The 18,912-nt window shown below is 48.3% G+C and overlaps 2 protein-coding genes and 1 long non-coding RNA gene across 6 annotated transcripts; 2 read left to right on the forward strand and 1 right to left on the reverse strand.

Moving 5' to 3' along the window:
- Positions 1–28: 28 nt before the first annotated feature.
- cep97 (centrosomal protein 97) lies at positions 29–6,869 on the forward strand. Its single transcript, XM_061840591.1, has 11 exons — positions 29–385; positions 835–977; positions 1,061–1,219; positions 1,337–1,438; positions 1,645–1,758; positions 1,851–2,017; positions 3,084–3,248; positions 3,375–3,553; positions 4,367–4,859; positions 5,915–5,990; positions 6,064–6,869. Exons 1-11 carry the CDS (start codon positions 352–354, stop codon positions 6,493–6,495), a joined length of 2,064 nt encoding a protein of 687 aa, XP_061696575.1. The 5' UTR covers positions 29–351; the 3' UTR covers positions 6,496–6,869.
- On the reverse strand, positions 4,699–12,815 carry LOC133511731 (uncharacterized). Of its 3 annotated transcripts, none has more exons than XR_009798023.1 (5): positions 12,599–12,815; positions 10,009–10,134; positions 5,230–5,322; positions 4,970–5,128; positions 4,699–4,809 (listed from the first exon to the last, which is right to left on the reverse strand). It is a non-coding gene; the product is annotated as an uncharacterized LOC133511731 (long non-coding RNA). The 3 variants fall into 3 exon arrangements; XR_009798024.1 differs by having other exon boundaries at positions 10,022–10,134; positions 12,542–12,815; XR_009798025.1 differs by having other exon boundaries at positions 12,542–12,815.
- nxpe3 (neurexophilin and PC-esterase domain family, member 3) lies at positions 10,013–18,245 on the forward strand. Of its 2 annotated transcripts, none has more exons than XM_061840592.1 (6): positions 10,013–10,143; positions 11,755–11,891; positions 13,511–14,268; positions 14,537–14,607; positions 14,684–14,890; positions 15,377–18,244. In XM_061840592.1, exons 2-6 carry the CDS (start codon positions 11,802–11,804, stop codon positions 15,937–15,939), a joined length of 1,689 nt encoding a protein of 562 aa, XP_061696576.1. In that variant the 5' UTR covers positions 10,013–10,143; positions 11,755–11,801; the 3' UTR covers positions 15,940–18,244. The 2 variants fall into 2 exon arrangements, with proteins under 2 accessions (XP_061696576.1, XP_061696577.1); XM_061840593.1 differs by lacking the exon at positions 10,013–10,143 and adding an exon at positions 10,802–11,592 and having other exon boundaries at positions 15,377–18,245.
- The last annotated feature ends 667 nt before the right edge of the window (positions 18,246–18,912 follow it).

The following is an 18,912-nucleotide window of genomic DNA, read 5'->3' on the forward strand; positions in this document are numbered from 1 at the left end:
GTTGTATGGGTGCATAAGAACAAAACTTTGAATATGCATACATAACATACATACATACATAATTTTTCTAATTCTTAGGTGTTTTGACAAACTTGCTCAAGTAATACATTCATCGCCGTTGCTACATTTCGCGCGTCGCGAACAACGATCCGGTAGTGTAGTCTTTCATAACACACTGGATCATCCGTCCAATCCAGGAGCGTCGTAGATGTGAACTACTTTTCCCACAATCCTTCTCCGCTACTCTGTTTGAAGTTCTTGCTAGCGACGGCCCCTTCTTGACTTGGTTTGAGGCGAATTCCCCAAAAATTCCAAATTTGCCGACTATTTGTGGATGTGTGTGGCAACAGAATGGGGGTGTCGGATTTAGAATTGGATACAAATGGTAAGTATGCAACTTGTGCTTTAATATAAGTTGTATTTTTGCATGACTACCTTCTGTGAACGTTAACTAGCGTAGGTTGTTTTCTGTTTTTGAGTAGAGACTACGATCATTTGTTCTTATATTATTATTATTTGTTTATGTCATCTTGTTTTTAAAATACATCGTATTCAAGCGCGCATGGAGATGAAATAATATTTTGCGGCATGTTTGGTGGTGTCTCCACCCGAAGAGCTTGTGACCAGTTTAGCATAAACAACATAATTATTTAGAATGAATTCACTGAATTATACTGGAAATAAATAACGTTAAAATTGTTGCATTTCATTTGTGAAACTCTCACAATCATTTCATAATCGTGATCACTGCCTTCATGACGTTCACATTGTGCGTAAGCATTAATTGTTTTATTCCATCCTAATTTTTTGTTGTTTGTTTTTTTACCATTACAGGGCCCGTCGTAGATCTTTCGGCTCGGGGGATGCGGAAGCTCGACGCCGGTTTCATGTGCTCAGAGGACACGCACACGCTCATCCTGGACCAGAATCAAATCATGAAACTGGACCACATGGAAAGGAACCCGGGCCTTCAGCAGGTGCGTCGCTCGTCCCCCCCGCTGAGCAAAAAATACTGTATTCTTCATATTCCATGTGTTTTTCTTGGACTTTTCATATTTAGCTGTCTGTCGCCAGCAACCGCCTGGTTCGGATGATGGGCGTGTCGCAGCTCAAAGAGTTGCAAGTTCTGAATCTTCCCAACAACAGTATTGGCTACATCGAGGGACTGCGCGACCTGCCGAAACTCAAATGGCTCAACCTGTCGGGAAATGCGATTAAGGTTCATCTTTAATCGCCGTTGTGCACAAAATTGTAAATGGATGAACGCATTAGTTGTTCTCTCATATGTGATTGATGTGCGATTCTTTTTTTTTTTTTTGTTTTTTTTTTTGCACAGGTCATCGAGCAGCTGAACAACTGCGTTTCCCTCCAACACTTGGATCTTTCCGATAATAGCATATCAATCATTGGCGATCTGAGTAAACTTGTTTCCCTCAAGGTGTTTAATTTCATATTTAAAGTGAACACATTCTGTTTTTTTATTTCTTTAATCTTATCTTAATCATCTGTGAGATGCAATTCTAGCACGCTTTTTGTAGTATCGCCAAAATTAGCGGCTAGACTCCGCCCCCTAATATATATATATATATATTTTTTTTTTTTTTCGACTAAAATGAATTTTATTTTGTGGATTCAATTTTGCAGACTCTCCTCCTGCACGGCAACAGCATCACGACTCTCCGCACTGTGCCCGCCAACCTCCCCGCCCACGTGTCCATCCTGTCGTTGGCGTCCAATGAGATAACGGATCTCAACGAAGTAATTAATTAGTCCTCATTCGTTGCTCCAAAAACCGACGGGTTTTTTTTTTCCCTGTGCCGTTTACAAGTGCTCACTTTTTTTGTCCATAGGTGGCGCACCTGGCCCCCCTCCACGAACTGGAGCAGTTGTCCGTTATGAATAACCCGTGCGTGATGCCGACCCCGTCGCTGCCGCGCTTCGACTACCGGCCGTACGTGATGAACTGGTGTTTGGGCCTGAAAGTCTTGGATGGCTTTGTGGTGTCCCAAAAAGAAGGGTAAGCAAATTTATCAATCAACGTATTATCAAAGGTGAATGTATGGAGAAGAGACGCTATAGAAGTAATATGTATCGTAATTCCCGGCCTATAAGCCGCGACTTTTTTCCACACGGTTTCAACCCTGCGGTTTATGCGGTGATGCGGCTAATTTGTGCAGTTTTTTCTAACGGCCACGAGGTGACACTTGAACGGAAAAGGTAAGAGTGAGATCGGTGGAATATATGTGCCGAGGAAGTGACTTTTACCAGTCCGGCCCTGTTAGCACAGCGCTAATGTGTTACTGGCGGGATTTTTACTGGTATTTTTTTTGTTTTGTTTTTTTTAAACCATTTCCGTTAGCTCGGCATTAGTGTTAGCATGGTGCTAGTGACAGTGTTAGCGTTAGTGCGGTGGCGCTAGGAGTAACGCTCTGTGTATTGTCATTCTTTGTACATATCTCGTGTTTCAATGTGGGCACTTGCGGCTTTTACACAGCTGCGGCGTATGTATGCACCAATGATATTTCCTTTACAAATGTACTAGGTGAGCCTTATAAACAGGTGCGCTCCGTAGGCCGGGAATTATTATAATCAATACTTTTTTTCTACCTAAATGTACCGTAATTGCCGGCTTATAAATCGCAATTTCAACCCTGCGGTTTATGCAGTGATGCGGCGAATTTGTGCATTTATTTCTAACGGCCGCAAGGGGGCACTAGAGCGGAAAAGGTAAGAGAGACCGGTGGAATGTATGTGCCGAGGAAGTGACTTTTACTGGTCAGGCCCTGTTAGCGCTGCACTAGCGTGTTACTGCCGTGATTTTTACCGGTATGTTTTTGTTTTTTCTGTTAGCGCGGCGGCGCTAGCATTAGCACAGCAGCGGTACCGTTGAACTCTTTGTACCGTTTTTCTTTGTACATATCTCGTGTTTCAATGTGGGCACTTACGGCTTTTACACAACTGCGGCATGTGTATGTACCAAATGGTATTTCCTTTCCAAATGTACCAGGTGAGGCTTATAACCTTTTATTTATATATATATATATATATATATATATATGTTTTTTTTTCCACAAATTGCCCAGACTGAAAGCAGAGTGGCTGTACAGCCAAGGAAAAGGCCGCTCGTTTCGACCGGGACAGCACGATGAACTGGTTCAGTACCTTTCCACCGTTTGCCTCCGGACCACGTCGTCGCCCTTGGTGATGGCGGAAGATGCCAAATTGGAGAAGATCCTGAATAAGCAGAGGTAGAAACTTGAGCGAGACTTTGCATGCACATGTTCCGTGTTTTGTTTCTTGCGGGCGATTGTGGATACGGGAAGAAAAAAAATGATGAAATTTGACATGAATGATGTTTTTCCCCCTTTCCCAAGGTTTCACCAAATGCAGTTGTTAGAAGAGACCCGGGGCGAATGTCCGAGCCCTCCTCGGCCCACTCAGCTCGCTGTGGAAACACGGGACACTTTGCGTACGTCGCTACAAGGGAACGCCGCCGAAGTGAAGAAAATGACCTCACCAACACCACCTGCGAGCATTTTGGACCCGGAAAGAGGTAAGGAGAGGCTGTTTTCCATTTTCTTTGCCGCTTATCCTCACGAGGGTCACGGGGAGTGCTGGAGCCGATCCCAGCTGTCAACGGGGAGGAGGCGGGGTACACCCTGAACCGGTCGCCAGCCAATCGCAGGGCACGTGGAGACAAACAGCCGCACTCACAATCACACTTATGGGCAATTTAGAGTGTCAAATTAATGTTGCGTGTTTTGGGGATGTGGGAGGAAACCGGAGTGCCCACCCGGAGAAAACCCACGCAGGCACGGGGACAACATGCAAACTCCACACAGGGCGAGCTGGGATTCAACCCGGGTCCTCAGAACTGTGAGGCCAACGCTTTACCAGCTGATCCGCCGTGTTGCTTTCTCTTTCCATATGACCCCAATTTATATTCATATACTTTCATTGTCCCGCAACCCTTGTGTGGATAAGCAGTTCAAATTATGAATGGATACTTGGATGCAGGGCAGCACAGTGGCTCAGCTAGAAAGCGTTGACCTCACAGTTCTGAGGCCCCGGGTTCAATCCCGCACCCGCCCGGGAGGCTCCAGCACGCCCCACAACCCCCGTGAGGATAAGCGGCTAAGACATCGGATGACTGGATGTGATTGCAAGTGCGACGGTCGTCTGTCACCGTGTGCCCTGCGATTGGCTGGAAACCAGTTCAGGGTGCGGCCCGCCTTCTGCCCGTCGACAGCTGGGATAGGCTCCAGGACTCCCCGCGACCCTCATGAGCATAAGTGGCAAAGAAAATGGATGGATGGATGTATGATGATTTTTTTTTTTTTTTTTTACCTCTGCTTTTCCCGCATAGAGCGAGCCGTGCAGTTCAATACGTGGATGAGCCACGACGCGTCCAGCACTTCGCTTCCACGCATCAGCGACCCAAAACCGGGAGAGGCCGAAAACCTGCGTTTGGAAGACGTGCAGACCGACGAGGACAAGCTGAACAGCAGTTTGCTCTCCTCCGAGTCCTCCTTCATGCCCTTCCCGCCGGACCTGGACCCGCGGCCGCCTCGCTCGGACAGCGAGGACGAGACGGAGACGTTCGAGGCCGACTCGCTGGCCCCCGGGCGCGTCGCAGAAGAAGAGGCCGTCGCGCCGCGTTCGGCAGCCCCCGAAGAAGAACATTTTTTACACGTGGCCAACACGTCGGAGGAAGCGACGAGAGCGGCTGTGAAGATTCAGTCGTGGTGGAGGGGGCGCTACACCCGCTGTTGTCACCCCGAGGCCAGGGAGGTGCGCGGCGAGATCCGCCTGCGCAGGATGCAAGATCACATCGTCTCTTTGTCGCTAAAACTGGAGAGGTACGCGTCATCCACATTTATGGGCTTGGTTAGACGAGGGCAAAATGTTCCACGATTCCTTGATGTGTAATATTCTACAACCACCATGATAAACATTGTTAAATCAATACCTCAGGCCATCAAGTCAAAGTGAACACCGTCCATATAGCTCTTGCATTGGCTGTCCGTCCGTCCATCCATCTTCTTCGCCGCTTATCCTCACGAGGGTCGCGGGGAGTGCTGGAGACTATCCAAGCTGTCAACGCGCAGAAGGCCGCGTACGCCCTGAACTTGTCACCGGCCAATCGCAGGGCACATGGAGACAAACAGCCGCACTCAAAATCACACCTAGGGACAATTTATCCATCCATCCATTTTCCATGCAGCTTACCTATCCTCACGAGGGTCGCAGGGAGTGCTAGAGCCTATCCCAGCTGTCAACAGGCAGGAGGCGGGGTACACCTTGAACTGGTCGCCAGCCAATCTAAGGGCACATCGAGACAAACAGCTGGACTCACAATCATACCTAGGGGCAATTTATCCATCCATCCACTTTCTTAGCCGCTTATCCTCACAAGGTTCACGGGGAGTGCTTGAGCCTATCCAATCTGTCAAGGGGCAGAAGGCCGGGTACACCCTGAACTGGTCGCCAGCCAATCACAGGGCATATGAAGACAAACAGCCGCACTCAAAATCACACCTACGGGCAATTTATCCATCCGTTTTCCTTGCCTTTCACCTATCCTCACAAGGGTCACAGGGAGTACTGGAGCCTATCCCAGCTGTCAACAGGCGGTGTACACCCTGAACTGGTCGCCAGCCAATCTAAGGGGAATTGTCCAATTAACGCTGCATGTTTTTGGGATGTGGGAGGAAACCGGAGTGCCCGGAGAAAACATGCAAACTCCACAAAGGCGGGTCCGGGATCCAACCCGGGACCTCAGAACCGCGAGGCCAACACTTTTCACCGTTCCGGCGCATCGGCTGTCATCAGATTAATCAACGTTGAAGTCTGTGCTCTTATTTTTGACGACATTACGGTCCGGAGACTTAAAAGGGGAAATGTTGATTTGCAGGGTGCAGAAGCAGTGCGAGGAGGAGAGGTTGAAAAGGATGGTCCAAGAGGAAGCCGTCCGGTTTCTGTGGACGCAGGTAAGAGAAGTTTTGAACGCGTCTTTGGGCTGTGAGGAATTTCTATTTGCAAATTTCTTTGTGCCTGTGCTAGGTCCAGTCCATGCATCGGTGGAAGCAGTCTGTCGAGGAGCAGCTGGCCCGCCTCGCTCACGTCCCCGCCCCTCCCGGACCGTGTCCGGACTCCCCGCCCGCGGCGCGCGGCTCCGCCGACCCGCCGCCCGCGGACGTCTCCATGCCGGACTCGGGCTTCCAGGTGACGACCGGCGAGGAGCGGGCCTCCCCCGGAGACGGCTTCCTGAGCGGCGGGACGGCGGAGACCGTGCGAGGGTCCCGCGGCCGCGTGGACAGCGCGGACTGCAGCCTGCTCGAGCAGTACGCCTCCTCCTTGCAGCAGAGGGAGGAAGAGGAGGAGGAGGAGGCCGAGGAGGAGGAGGAGGAGGAGTCGCTAACCGCACAAGCGTCGCCTTCCCCGCAAACCGAAGATGACCAGGCGGATATCAACGGAAAAGAAACTGGATCATAAGAATGCTCCCATTTCCCCAGCGAGGCGCGGCTGAGAATTGCACTTATATTTATTGTCTTATCACCCACGAAAGTGTACTTTTATTTGTTGAACACAAAAAAAAAAAAATCAAACCATATTTGGATTTTGGGTGATATTTTAGGATGGACCTGAAATGCACAGTAAGCAACAACAAGTAAGAACAGCAAAAGTCTCAAGTTCACCGATAAGAAGTTTTACTGTTATGCATTTTAGGCTCATCCTGAAATTTTGCCCAACGTCGCTGACTTTTGTTTTTTTCTACCTCTTCTGGTAATCGAACATCAACCCGTTCTCCTTGCGAATAATATGCATACAAACATAATCACACTGAAATAAAAATCAGATCATTGCAAGAGTGTTCACTGGACGGGTGTCATCACGGGGAAATGCGTCGACCGATGCAACACACCCACACCCAAAATATGATTCGAGTCCAGCTATAAAATATTGAACGTTGGTGGGCTGACTTTCAATTTCATAACTCCCAAGAGTAGCAAATGTAGCATTAACGACTCCAGATTTTTTGTTTTATTACTCTGACGAATTAACATGAAACGATACAAATTTAAAATATATGTTTTAAAGATGGTGGCACGGTGTGAAAAGCGGGTAAAGCGTTGGCCTCACAGTTCTGAGGTCCCGGGTTCGATCCCGGACCTGCCTGTGTGGGTTTTCTCCGGGCGGTCTGACTTCCTACCACATCCCAAAAACGCGCAACATTAATTGGACGCTCTAAATTGCCCCTAGGTGTGATTGTGAGTGCGACTGTTGTTTGTCTCAACGTGCCCTGCGGTTGGGTGGTGACCAGTTCAGGGTGTACGCCGCTTCCTGCCTGTTGACAGCTGGGACAGGCTCCAGCAATCCCTGCGACCCTCGTAAGGATAAGCGGCAAAGAAAATGGATGGATAGCCAAGTTGCCCCTCGGTGTGATTGTGAGTGCAGCTGTTTGTCTCGATGTGCCCTGCGATTGGCTGGCGACCGGTTCAGGGTACACCCCGCCTCCTGCCCGTTGACAGCAGGGATAGGCTCCAGCACTCCCCGCGACCCTCGTGAGGATAAGCGGCAAAAGAAAACGGATGGACGGATATTTTAAAGACTAGGCCCGAGGAAAATGAGCATACATATTCGATTTGTTTTTGACGTCATTTTAGGACGGTTTCAAATCCACAATGTAAAGTTAGCAAGTAACGACTAAATATTGACGTGTTTAAAATGTTGTGAATTCTCCTTCGCATCATGCAGACTGTAAAGACGGCGATTTTTAGTATTATTCATTTTTATCAACCTCGAGCACCTTTCCTGAATCTCTTTGTTTTGTTTTTTATTTGATCAAAGACTTGCAAGAAACGGATGGACGTAAACTGTTCAGCGGGCTGTGTTGTTTCTATTCAATAAAGTTTATTCGTAAAAAAAAAAAAAAGGAATCCGGAAGTAGTGAATGAAACCAGCCAATCACCGCGGACGACGAGCAAACGAGCACGTTCGATGTTATTTGCTTGTTTGCTTTTCAACCGAGCCAGCGAGGAGGCGACAAACTCACAACGGGCACAAATCGGAGGTCATCAAATCGCGCTTTGGGATTCATATTTTGCATTTTTAAGAATTGTCAACAACCAGGAAGCTCGATTTTCCACCCCCCTGCTACCCTGCTTCAGATCGTCGGTGTGTGTGTGTGTGTGTGTAGCAGAAAGACCTCATCTTGTGGAAGATATACTGTATTTTTCTTTTTTTCTTTGCATTTTTTTCTTAATTTTTATAAACGGTAAATATTATTCTTTTTCTCGTTGTTGTTAGTGTAATCAATGGGAACAAAAATTTATGGTGAGATTATACGATAAGGTTTATTATGTTACCATATCTTTTTTTTAATAGACGCGAAACAGACGTTTTTATTGTACTCATGGTGCAGTCAAATATGATTTTGGCGTTATGCATGCGTCCGCTTGACAGTACTGATGATCCTCACGAGTATCTCAGATGACTTTGGTCATGCCAGCAAATTACAACACGAGGAAAAATATACATTTAAATGCATATTTTAATTAATATGTAATTAATTCATGAAAACAAATCCCTCCCAACAACAACTAAAAAATTTGGTCAACACTTTTAAAAAGTAGCGGGTTACAATTGCAAAAAATGTAAAAGGGTCATATCGTAGCGTAACTCTTTAAAATATTTTATTAAAGTAATTTAAGTCATTACATTGAATTACTTTTCATAATTTTAAACGAAGGCATGAACAGGACCCTTTGGTAAACGTTTACAAGTCGATGTTATTTTATGTGTTCAAAATTGTGGACAACAAGTCTAACCTTTTCAAAATATGAAACAAAACATTACACGATAAAGATGGCATGTTTGGAAAAGTGCGTACAAGCGCCGGCTTCGGAAGGAGGTGACGATATGAAAATTCATCTTTTGTGGCTTTCTTCTTTTTTTTTTTTTATTCAAATGAAGCAAATGGTAATCGTTGAATTTTCCAAAAGCAGCTATAATTTGATTACATATTTCTCCCAGTCATGTCATGCATGAGTTGCATAGATTGTCTAATTAAATTACATCTCTTTTCGGGTTATTACTCTATTACTTCCTTTTGAAGATTGTTTTGGCAGTTTTAATTTTAATCGGATTAGGCAACATGATGGTTTTGGATGTATGAGTTATTTATTCGTGTGTTTATGAAAGGTGTCCCGTTCCCAAGGCGCTTATCCTCACAAGGGTGGCGGGAGCGCCGGAGCCCAAAGTCGGACAACACCCTGAACCGGTCGCCCGAGCGCATATCGACGCCGTCACTGGGCAGGAATTGATCCCACGCTTCCCGCACCAAAGTCAGGTGCGCGCACCGCTGTCAGATTAATCGGATATAAAGTTATCTCACATTTGCTCTCTTGGTTGTTTTTAATGTGATGCAATCAAACAGGCCCATCGGTTGCCGTGGAAACCTTTGCTATGATGCGCTTAATCAATGTGATGCATTCGAGTTACATTGGGTGCCGTGGAAACAGCAGACTGGGACGTAAAAAGCAGACAACGTAAAAAGTGACGATCTCGAGAGGACGACGAAGACGTCGCAAAGGCCCACGTTGGCTATTTTTGTCACATGTGCTTTGTTTGTCACACTTTGCCGCTTATCCTCACGAGGGGAGCGCCGGAGCCTATCCCAGCTGTCAACTGGCAGGAGGCGGGGTACGCCTTGAACTGGTCGCCAGCCAATCGCAGGGCACATGGGGACAAACAGTCGCACTCACAATCACACCTAGGGGCACTTTCGAGTGTCCAATTGACGTTGCATGTTTTTTGGGATGTGGGAGGAAACCGGAGTGCCCACCCGGAGAAAACCCACGCAGGCACGGGGGAGAACATGCAAACTCCGCAGAGGCCTCAACAACCGTGAGGCCGACACTTTACCAGCTGATCCACCGTGCCGCCCATGTATGAAACGTTCCATCGTGATTGCTCGTTTTTGAAGAATGCGCGAATTGCGTTTACCCAGATCTCTCACCGGTGGGCCGAGTTGAACTTTGCATCTGGAGGATCACGTCCAAATATTGCCAGGATCAACACACCGAGCCGACGATGCTATCATGAAGGAGGAATGAACGCTGTCCTCGCGACCTGGAAGAAGTAAGACCTTCATTTTTCAGCAACATACCAACACTTTCTGTTTCAAAACGTGCATGCAACACCTTTCACTTGCTCTGGCTTTATCCTCACAACCCTTTTTTTACCCCCTTTTACGCTATTAAAAATTTCCAATTAATCGTTACATTAAAAGCCATCGTGGAAAAGAAATAAGTCCATCCATCCATTTTCTGAGCTGCTTAGACTCACAAGGGTGGCAGGGAGTGCTGGAGAATCACAGCTAAAAAAAAAAAGACAACGGTCGCACTTGCAGTCACATCCATTTTTTTAGCCGCTTATCCTCACGAAGGTAGCGGGGAGTGCTATCCCAACTGTCAACGGGCAGGAGGTGGGGTATACAATCGTAGGGCACACGGAGACAGACAACGGTCGCATTGGCAATCACATCCATCCATCCATCCATCCATCCATCCATTTTCTTAGCCACTTATCCTCACAAGGGTCGCGAGAGTCTTGGAGAATCACAGCTGTCGACGTGCAGGAGGCGGGGTACACCCTGAACTGGTTCCCAGCCAATCGCAGGGCACACGGAGACAGACAACAGTCACGCTTGCAATCACATTCATTTTCTTTGCCGCTTATCCTCACGAGGGTCGCGGGAGTGCTGGAGAATCCCATCTGTCAAGGGGCAGGAGGCGGGGTACACCCTAAACTGGTTGCCGGCCACTCGCAGGGCACATGGAGACAAACAGTGGCACTCACAATCACACCTACGGGCAATTTAGAGTGTCCAATTAATGTTGCACGTTTTTGGCATGTGGGAGGAAACCGGACTGCCCGGAGAAAACCCTCGCAATCACACCTAGGGTCAATTTACTTCCATCAACCCCTGTCGATGTCACACCCCCAAGAGCCATACACCACATCGTCATCGGTCGATCGGTGCGCTAACTTTCATATTCAGGTGGGGAGCGTTGGAGGACGCTTTTTTCCTCCACGTGTTTGTTTCATTTCGGGTTGTGAGAATCTCTGTCACCCAAATACAGCTTGGAGATGATGAACGGTTTATTCGAAGCTTTAAGTTCCAGAATATTCCGGGCAACGGCTGTAACGCAACTTTTATCTTGTCTTTAATGTCGGACCACGGACGGTATCTAATCTATTGCGCAACATCGGGTCCTTCTACTGGACAAAGAGTTTCTGTCTCAACCGGTTCCAGCTGGAAATGCATTACTGCAAGGTTTCCGGTTTACAGTCCAGCAGGGTTAGCTCACGGGTCTAACGTGCCGAGGCGCGCGAGAACGTTCGAGGACACATCTGGCCATGGAAGAGACCCCCACTGAGGACGTGAGGGGAACGATGCAGTCATGACTAAATATGGGCAGGAGACACCAATAGCACGCGGACCTCCGATTTGAATTTTGTTTTTGATTGAGTCTGATTGTGTATTTTTCAACCGATACAGCAGATTCTTCGACTTGGCCTTAACAGGTTCTACCTCCACAACCGAGTGACACGCGCACATTTTGCTACCGTCAGGCTCCTTCCTGCTTCCTGAAGGATTACGGATGGACACGTGGAGCCAATTCGATTTCCAGGAGACACAATTAGAATTTTTTTCATTTTTTTTTTTTTTTTGCTTTGTCGTCACAGGCGCATCTCTGCAATGACGGCGGCTACTCAAAGGGATTAAAGCGAACATGAAGCCCGGAAATGTTTTGAAACACGGCCTCATCGTCCTCTCCCTGTTTGGGCTCCTCTTCCTGCTGCACAATATCACCAATAAGGAGGTGAGAGATGCTCATTTATGTATCTATAATCACTTGAAAGTGATTGTTTGGCCTTAAAACGACACAGCTGCATCCAAACAAAAGAACAGACCAGCAAACGAGGGATCCGAACCCTCAAAATGCTCAACTGCCGTAATCAAAGCGTGCGTAGCTTAATGGCTAACTGCAAATTCTAATGACATCACAGGGTACAACTTTTTTTTTCAACAGGGAAGCGGCAATCGATCGTCACGCCGACCACGTGTTTGTTTGTTTGTTTGTTTTGGACGGCAAGACCGCGTCTACATATCACGGCTAGGAAGGCGATAAATGTTTACCGTTAATGTTTTGGCTACGGTTATCGTTTGATCTTTTTAATCTTGAAAGTCCTTTGACAAACGAACACCGGAAGCGATCGAGGCACTCGTGCCGGCGTGAGGAGTAAAGAAAGAAGAACGACGGAGGCCGCGTGCGAAACAGAGCATTGCGGGGCGCGACGAGAAGGGACGATAAGGAAGTGAGCAGCTGAGGCAGAGGTGGGGAAGCGAAATAAATGTCACCCGCGTTAAAAAGTACTTTTGGGCTCACGACTACGCAATATCGTAAGGTGGTGTCGGAGTGACGGAGGCGTAACTACAGAATCAAGAGAAATTAAAAAAATATGAACTCACGGGGGCGGGGGGGCTAATGAAGACGACGACGAGGAGGCGTTCGGTATTCCAACTCACCCAATTTACCGGATGCGTGGGGGAGATTCAAGCAACAGGCCAAACTCGTGTTCACGATGTCGTGAGCCGGGCCGGACCACGGCCAAGAGGGGGGTGGCCACTGCTCTGGGCGGTGACACCTGTCACCGCTCACGGCTGTTTCACATCCGGATTGTAATTAGACTGCAAATTTGAGTTGGAGTTTTTAGTTCGTTCTGTCAAGAACCTCCGGTGCGGGGCCGGGCCCAAATGCAGGACTCCTGGACAAGGACACGACGTTAGGCGTAGTTTTATTCAAGCTGAGGTCATACACAATGTAATGAGTCCGAGAAAGCAGAAACGCTCGGCTAAGCAGGATCCAAAAGACATGCAGCGAGTTCTGATGACTAAGAGTCGAACTAGGAGTTAACTATGGAACATAAACTGAGACAGGACTAAACTGAGGTGGCACAGAAACGCTGTGCCCAGAGTTAGTGAGTTGCATTCACTGACGGTAGAAATCTCCAATACTGAAAATAGTGTAGTGTTGACCTATCCTCATCACAGTGTTTCTGTGCCACCTCAGTTTAGTCCTGTCTCAGTTTATGTTCCATAGTCAAGTCCGAGTTCCTAGTTCGTCTCCTAGTCATCAGACCTCGCTCCATGTCTTGTGGATCCTGCATACCCTAGCGTTTCCGTACCGCTTCCTTCTTGGACTGCTTACACCGTGTATGACCTCAGCTTGGATAAAACTACACCTAACGTCATGTCCTTGTCCCGGAGTCCTGCCTTTGGGCCCAGCCCCGCACAGGAGGTTCTTGACACACGAGAGCGTTTAAAAACAGCACTAAAGAGGCAAAGTGCGGTCTCGTTCCTCCTCCTCCTTCTACGAAGAGGGAGCTCACATACGTGATATCCTAACCCTAACCTGACCCATCGATGTCATCTCTTCAGAACTGGAAGTACAAACTCCAGGACCCGGTCCAGTCCGTCACCTGCACGAGGTTCCCGACGTGTCACCGCAATCGCACCTTCTGTTCGCATCTGGGTCAGCCGGCGTCACCGGAAGAGGAGCTGGAGGAGCGGGACATTTTGGACTCCATCGCCTGGCCTCAGCCACCGCCTCGGGCGGCGTCGCCCGCGCTGTGTCAGACGAGTGACCCGGCCCGCAGCCTGTTTACGGTCGTCTCCCCAATAAAAGGACGACGTTGGTACGTGGGCGACCAGCTGGAAGTGCTGGTCCACCTGCACGACTTCGACGGCCGACCCAAGCGCTACGGCGGCGACTTCCTGTTGGCCCGGTTGCACTCCCCGGAATACCAGGCGGGCGTGGCCGGGCAAGTGCTGGACCACGAGAACGGACTTTACTCCGCCCGTTTCCCGCTGCTGTGGGAGGGCTCGGCCCGGGTCGAGGTCACGATGGTGCACTCGAGCGAGGCCGTCGCCGTGCTGCGCCGGCTGAGGGAGAAGCGGCCCGATCGGGTCTACTTCGTCAGCCTCTTTCGTCTTGGCCTTCGTTCTGAGACGACTGTGTGCAACATGTGCCTGCCGCAAGACCAGGGACCGCTGTGCAACTACACGGACCCTTACTCCGGTGAGCCCTGGTACTGCTACAAGCCCAAAGCGCTCAGCTGCGACGCCAGGATCAACCACGCCAAGGGAGGCTACCTCAAAAACCTCATCACCAATAAGGAAGCTTTGCTATTTCAGAGGTTCGTGCACCTCCGCGTTCCCTGACACGAGCCGTGGACCCCCAAGTCCCAGTCGGGGTACTTCAGTTTTTAGGGAAAAATGTGTTCAAACGAGACCACCCGTGGACCCCCCGAGTCCCGGTCGGGGTACTTCAGTTTTTAGGAAACTGTAAAAATGTCTGAGCAGAAATCTTTTGATCCGTACAAAAATTGCTGTATTATATCATTATTGCTTTTCTTCTTGCAACTTTTGCAATGCACAATTTTAATTTTTTTTTTTTTTTTTCAGCGACGTGAACGTCAAAGTTCCCATCCACGCTTCTGCGACGGACACCATCAACGTGTTGCCCTCCAGAAAAGGTACCGCCGACGTCTGCTTTTTTGGGCCGGGGGGACGGCACATCCATTCACGTCATCGCGTCTGTCATCAACGTAGAAAGCGGCGGTCCAAAAACGGATCTCGTCAAGATGGCGACGTCCGGGTACTACTACCGGGACTCGTGGAGGCCGTTGGGTGGCATTCCCATGCGGCGGTTTGACGGCGCGGCCGCCATCTCGAAATGTTTAACCAACAAGGCGGTCTACATGTACGGCGACTCCACCGTGCGCCAGTGGTTCGAGTATCTCCTCAGCGTACTTCCAGGTGAGCGATTTTTGTCTGGTAGCGCCGTGACCGCTGCTCCTCCGGTGGTGGACGGAAACGAGGAAAAAGGATTCGGATTATTGTTCTATTAGACATTTCTGACTGCTTGGATTATTGGAGAAATCAATTCTCAAAGAAAAATAAAACCACTCTGAGCATTATGCCTTTGCCTGGAAGTCCTGCATTTGGGTCCGCTGGTACATGACGCGAGGTGTGATTGTGAGTGCGGCTGCTCGTCTCTTATGTGCCATGCGATTGGCTGGCAACCAGTTCAGGGTGTACCCCGCCTCCTGCCCGTTGGTAGCTGGGATAGCTGTGACCCTTGTGAGGATAAGCAGCTAAGAAAATGGATGGATGTAAAGTGAGTCTTGAGGAATGACGCGGTTGTTGCACTTTTTTCAGCGCTTGCGACCACATGGAAGACGTATTCTTGCTCCTGACACTTTGTTCCCTCTTACGTGGTCTGACTTGTGTTCTGCCCTGCAGACATGAAGGAATTCGACCTGCGCAGTCCCAAAATGGTGGGGCCCTTAATGGCGGTGGACAGCACCCGCAACATTCTGCTGAAGTACCGCTGCCACGGGCCACCCATCCGCTTCTCCACCGTCACGGCCAGCGAGTTGCGCTACATCGCCAACGAGCTGGACAGCCTGACCGGCGGTCCCAACACGGTGGTGGCGCTCAGCATCTGGTCTCACTTCAGCACCTTCCCCGTGGAGGTCTACGTACGCCGGCTGCGGCACATCCGCAGGGCGGTGGCGCGTCTCCTGGAGCGGGCGCCGGGGACGGCGGTGGCGGTGCGCACGGCCAACCCCCAGGACCTGAAAGGCGACGTCAGCCTGTACAACAGCGACTGGTTCTCGCTGCAGCTGGACGCGGCGCTGCGAGCCGTGTTCAAGGGCCTGGACGTCGTTCTGGTGGACGCCTGGCAGATGTGCGTGGCGCACCGCCTTCCTCACCACCTGCACCCTCCTACGGCCATCGTCAAGAGCATGGTGGACATGATGTTGTCCCACGTCTGCCGTGAGGGAACCGGGAACATTGGGTGATTTTTCATAAATCGGACCTGGTTGAACGTCCGGAAGAGTGCCAAGGCCTCACAGGTTAGGCATGAATGGGTTGTATTATTTAAAAAAAAAAAAGAAAAAAAATGCGTATTTTTTTTATTGCATAAAATGGCGAAGAATGTATTGGTATGATATTATCCTCTTAATAGTAATAATAATACATAATTTTGCACAATCAATTGCAACTTAATGAGGATAAAATATTCCGGTATTATGAAAATGGACAGTATTAGCCTATTTAAAGACAACTTTAGTCTCAGTAGCAGTGTTTTCATTTTAGTTTGGGATTGGTACACGGTACACCCAGCAAGCTCCTGTTCAAACTTGCTGCATAGCTGGTTAAAACATGACAGCAAAATATAGCACATTAAAAAAAAATAATAACTGACTGCTAGTTTGCTAACATGCGGACAAAGAGAATGACAACTTGCCAAGTTTTCCTTTGCCATTTTTTTGAGGTCTGCCTCATCTCAGCACTCAAAATTCTACAACTTGTTGTGCTGCAAAATTTGAATTTATTGGACCTTTCCGACTTGCGACCTTGACCCCCCCCAGCCATGTCCAACAAGCTTCCAAAATGGCGACTGAACACAACAGGTTTGAAGTGGATTCTCTAACACGTATTCCAGTTAATATTGCGGTATGTTTTTTTTTGGGCAAATGCATCCAATGTCCAAGACAGTTCTACAGAGAGGTCTCAACTATTTCACGCAAGGATACGTACACGAAATTATGATTGTGGACGGAGCGGGGCGCAATGTCAGAGTTACAGCGAAATGTCGGCGATCGTTGCAAAAAACATTTGACGGCTCACAAACTTCATATTGAAATCCAACAGGATAAAATAGTGGAATCGTAGTGCGCATGTAAAGCAGGGAGAGTCCTTTTTACTCGGCTTTACTTGACTTGGCTCGTAATCGAACCCAGTGCTCTGTCTTTAAAGTCCGATGCGATACAAATAGGCAAATGGACATTTCTCTTGCATGACATTGCGCATTTACGCGTCACTCACCCGACTCTTCGGCATAAAACGTGACACACTTCATTCAGCAGGTCAGTGATGCACTAACAAAGTGAAAGTTGTTCTCCTGCAATGTATAAAGCACTGATAATAATTCAATCAAACTCAGAGAAGATACTTCTCCATCGCTTACCATATTGTCCACATTTAGTTGTACGTGCGCTCTTCCGCGAGCCTTAATCCACCGTAGACGCTTCGTCAACTGTGTTTTCGGCTTTGGAAAATGAATCAAGCGGGCAGGATATCTGTGAGGACCATTTCCTTCGTAACATTAACATTTCCAAGCGCACACTACTGTCAACCAACATTGCTTGTGGGACAATACGGCGAGAGGGGCGTGTCAGGCCAGGGGTGAAGACAATGCGGCTATCTGATTGGCTATTATTGTACGAGTGATTGACAGGTCGGAAAGGTCCATTAGCACGTGGAGCTTGTGTGCGATGTCAAGACTTGAGCTCATTCTTCACCGCGTGTTGCCTTGTTCTCCACGAAGTGCGCACCGCTCGCTGCACGACGCCGTGTATTTTCCCTGCTTCTTGCCTTGGCGGAGATTTGAATTTTACATTTGTTTGTATTTTATTTGTCACAGGCCATTTTTTTTTCTACAGATGCACTGAACCTGATTTATTGCAGGGAATATGATATGATGAATATCTGCACAACTGAGTGAAAATAAAGATTTCAGAGAAACTACTTCCACCAATTATAGTCCCTGCATAACTTGTAGTCATGAAAATCATCCATCCATCCATTTTCTTCGCCACTTATCCTCACAAGGGTTGCGGGAATGCTGGAGCCTATCCCAGCTGTCAACAGGGGCAGGAGGCGGGGGACACCCTGAACTGGTCGCCAGCCAATCGCAGGGCATATGGAGACGGTCACTCACAATCACACCTAGGGGCAATTTAGAGTGTCCAATTAATGTTGCGTGTTTTTGAAATGCGGGAGGAAACCGGAGTACCTGGAGAAAACCCACACAGGCACGGGGGAGAACATGCAAACTCCACACACGCGGGTCCGGGATCGAACCAGGGACCTCAGAACTGTGAGCCCAACGCCTTCCATCTGAACCCTGATGAAAAGAGATATTTTATTGTTTGATGGCTACATTAATTGCAAAAACTCAAGCGTTGGCGAAATCTACAGTATTACTGATTGTATTATAGCCAATTTTCCAATTATTAACCATAAATTGATGTTTACTTTGTATGTTTTCTTTTGTAATACCTTAACGTGAATTATTTTTTTTTTTTTAAAGACCTCTGCAGTGCAAAATAAAGAAAGTGCTGAACCGGAAATCAGGTGGCAACATCTTGGCGGAGCGACTCATTAATTAATGAGTAATAAATAATGAGTATGAAGTTGTGGGCAGATTTGCCTCGCAGATTCCCCTGAAATTGAATTTTTTTTTTTTTTCCCCAAATACATAGGACAGTCATTTAAAAAAAAAAAAAACAAAAAAAACCAGCTGTGACTTTGTAAAAGTTCATTAGAAAGTTTAATGCTCCCTTTTGCAAAAAGCACAAAACAACGTCATGGCTTTTCGCCAACACACGGATTAGAAAGGGTCGGTCGGCGGGGACGGGGGCGCTACCGGGAGGGGCAAAGATGCGTCGCGGGGAGGAGTGTGACGTTAAAGCTTAGGTTCCCATGGAGACATTCAGTCAGGAGTCGGAGTGCAGTGCAAACCCTCGTAAGGAGCCAAACAAATCCTGACATAAACAAAAAAAGAAACTCTGAAAAAACTCTGCACTACGTAAGGACGCGACGGACGATCACACGTCCTGCACGTTCATGGCCTCCTGCGGCCAGGCGTACGTATCCAGCGTGAACGAGTCGTAGTCGGGGCTGTAGATGTGTGAGAGGACAAAAGCCTCTTTATCCTTGGGCTCCGGGTACAGCGACGCCATGTTGTGCTTGTACGCATAGTTGAC

This window comes from Syngnathoides biaculeatus, chromosome 14, assembly GCF_019802595.1.
Source record: "Syngnathoides biaculeatus isolate LvHL_M chromosome 14, ASM1980259v1, whole genome shotgun sequence".
NCBI classification, from domain to species: Eukaryota; Metazoa; Chordata; class Actinopteri; order Syngnathiformes; family Syngnathidae; genus Syngnathoides; species Syngnathoides biaculeatus.

What these genes read in the sequence shown, in the direction of transcription:
- cep97 (XM_061840591.1), top strand. Translation starts at nt 352, where the DNA reads ATGGGGGTGTCGGATTTAGAATTGGATACAAATG. An exon ending in GTAAACTTGTTTCCCTCAAG is followed by an intron (nt 1,439 to 1,644) that starts GTGTTTAATTTC and finishes TCAATTTTGCAG; the next exon opens with ACTCTCCTCCTGCACGGCAA. An exon ending in TCCGGTTTCTGTGGACGCAG is followed by an intron (nt 5,991 to 6,063) that starts GTAAGAGAAGTT and finishes TGCCTGTGCTAG; the next exon opens with GTCCAGTCCATGCATCGGTG.
- nxpe3 (XM_061840592.1), top strand. Translation starts at nt 11,802, where the DNA reads ATGAAGCCCGGAAATGTTTTGAAACACGGCCTCATCGTCCTCTCCCTG. An exon ending in GAAGCTTTGCTATTTCAGAG is followed by an intron (nt 14,269 to 14,536) that starts GTTCGTGCACCT and finishes TTTTTTTTTCAG; the next exon opens with CGACGTGAACGTCAAAGTTC. An exon ending in TCTCCTCAGCGTACTTCCAG is followed by an intron (nt 14,891 to 15,376) that starts GTGAGCGATTTT and finishes TCTGCCCTGCAG; the next exon opens with ACATGAAGGAATTCGACCTG.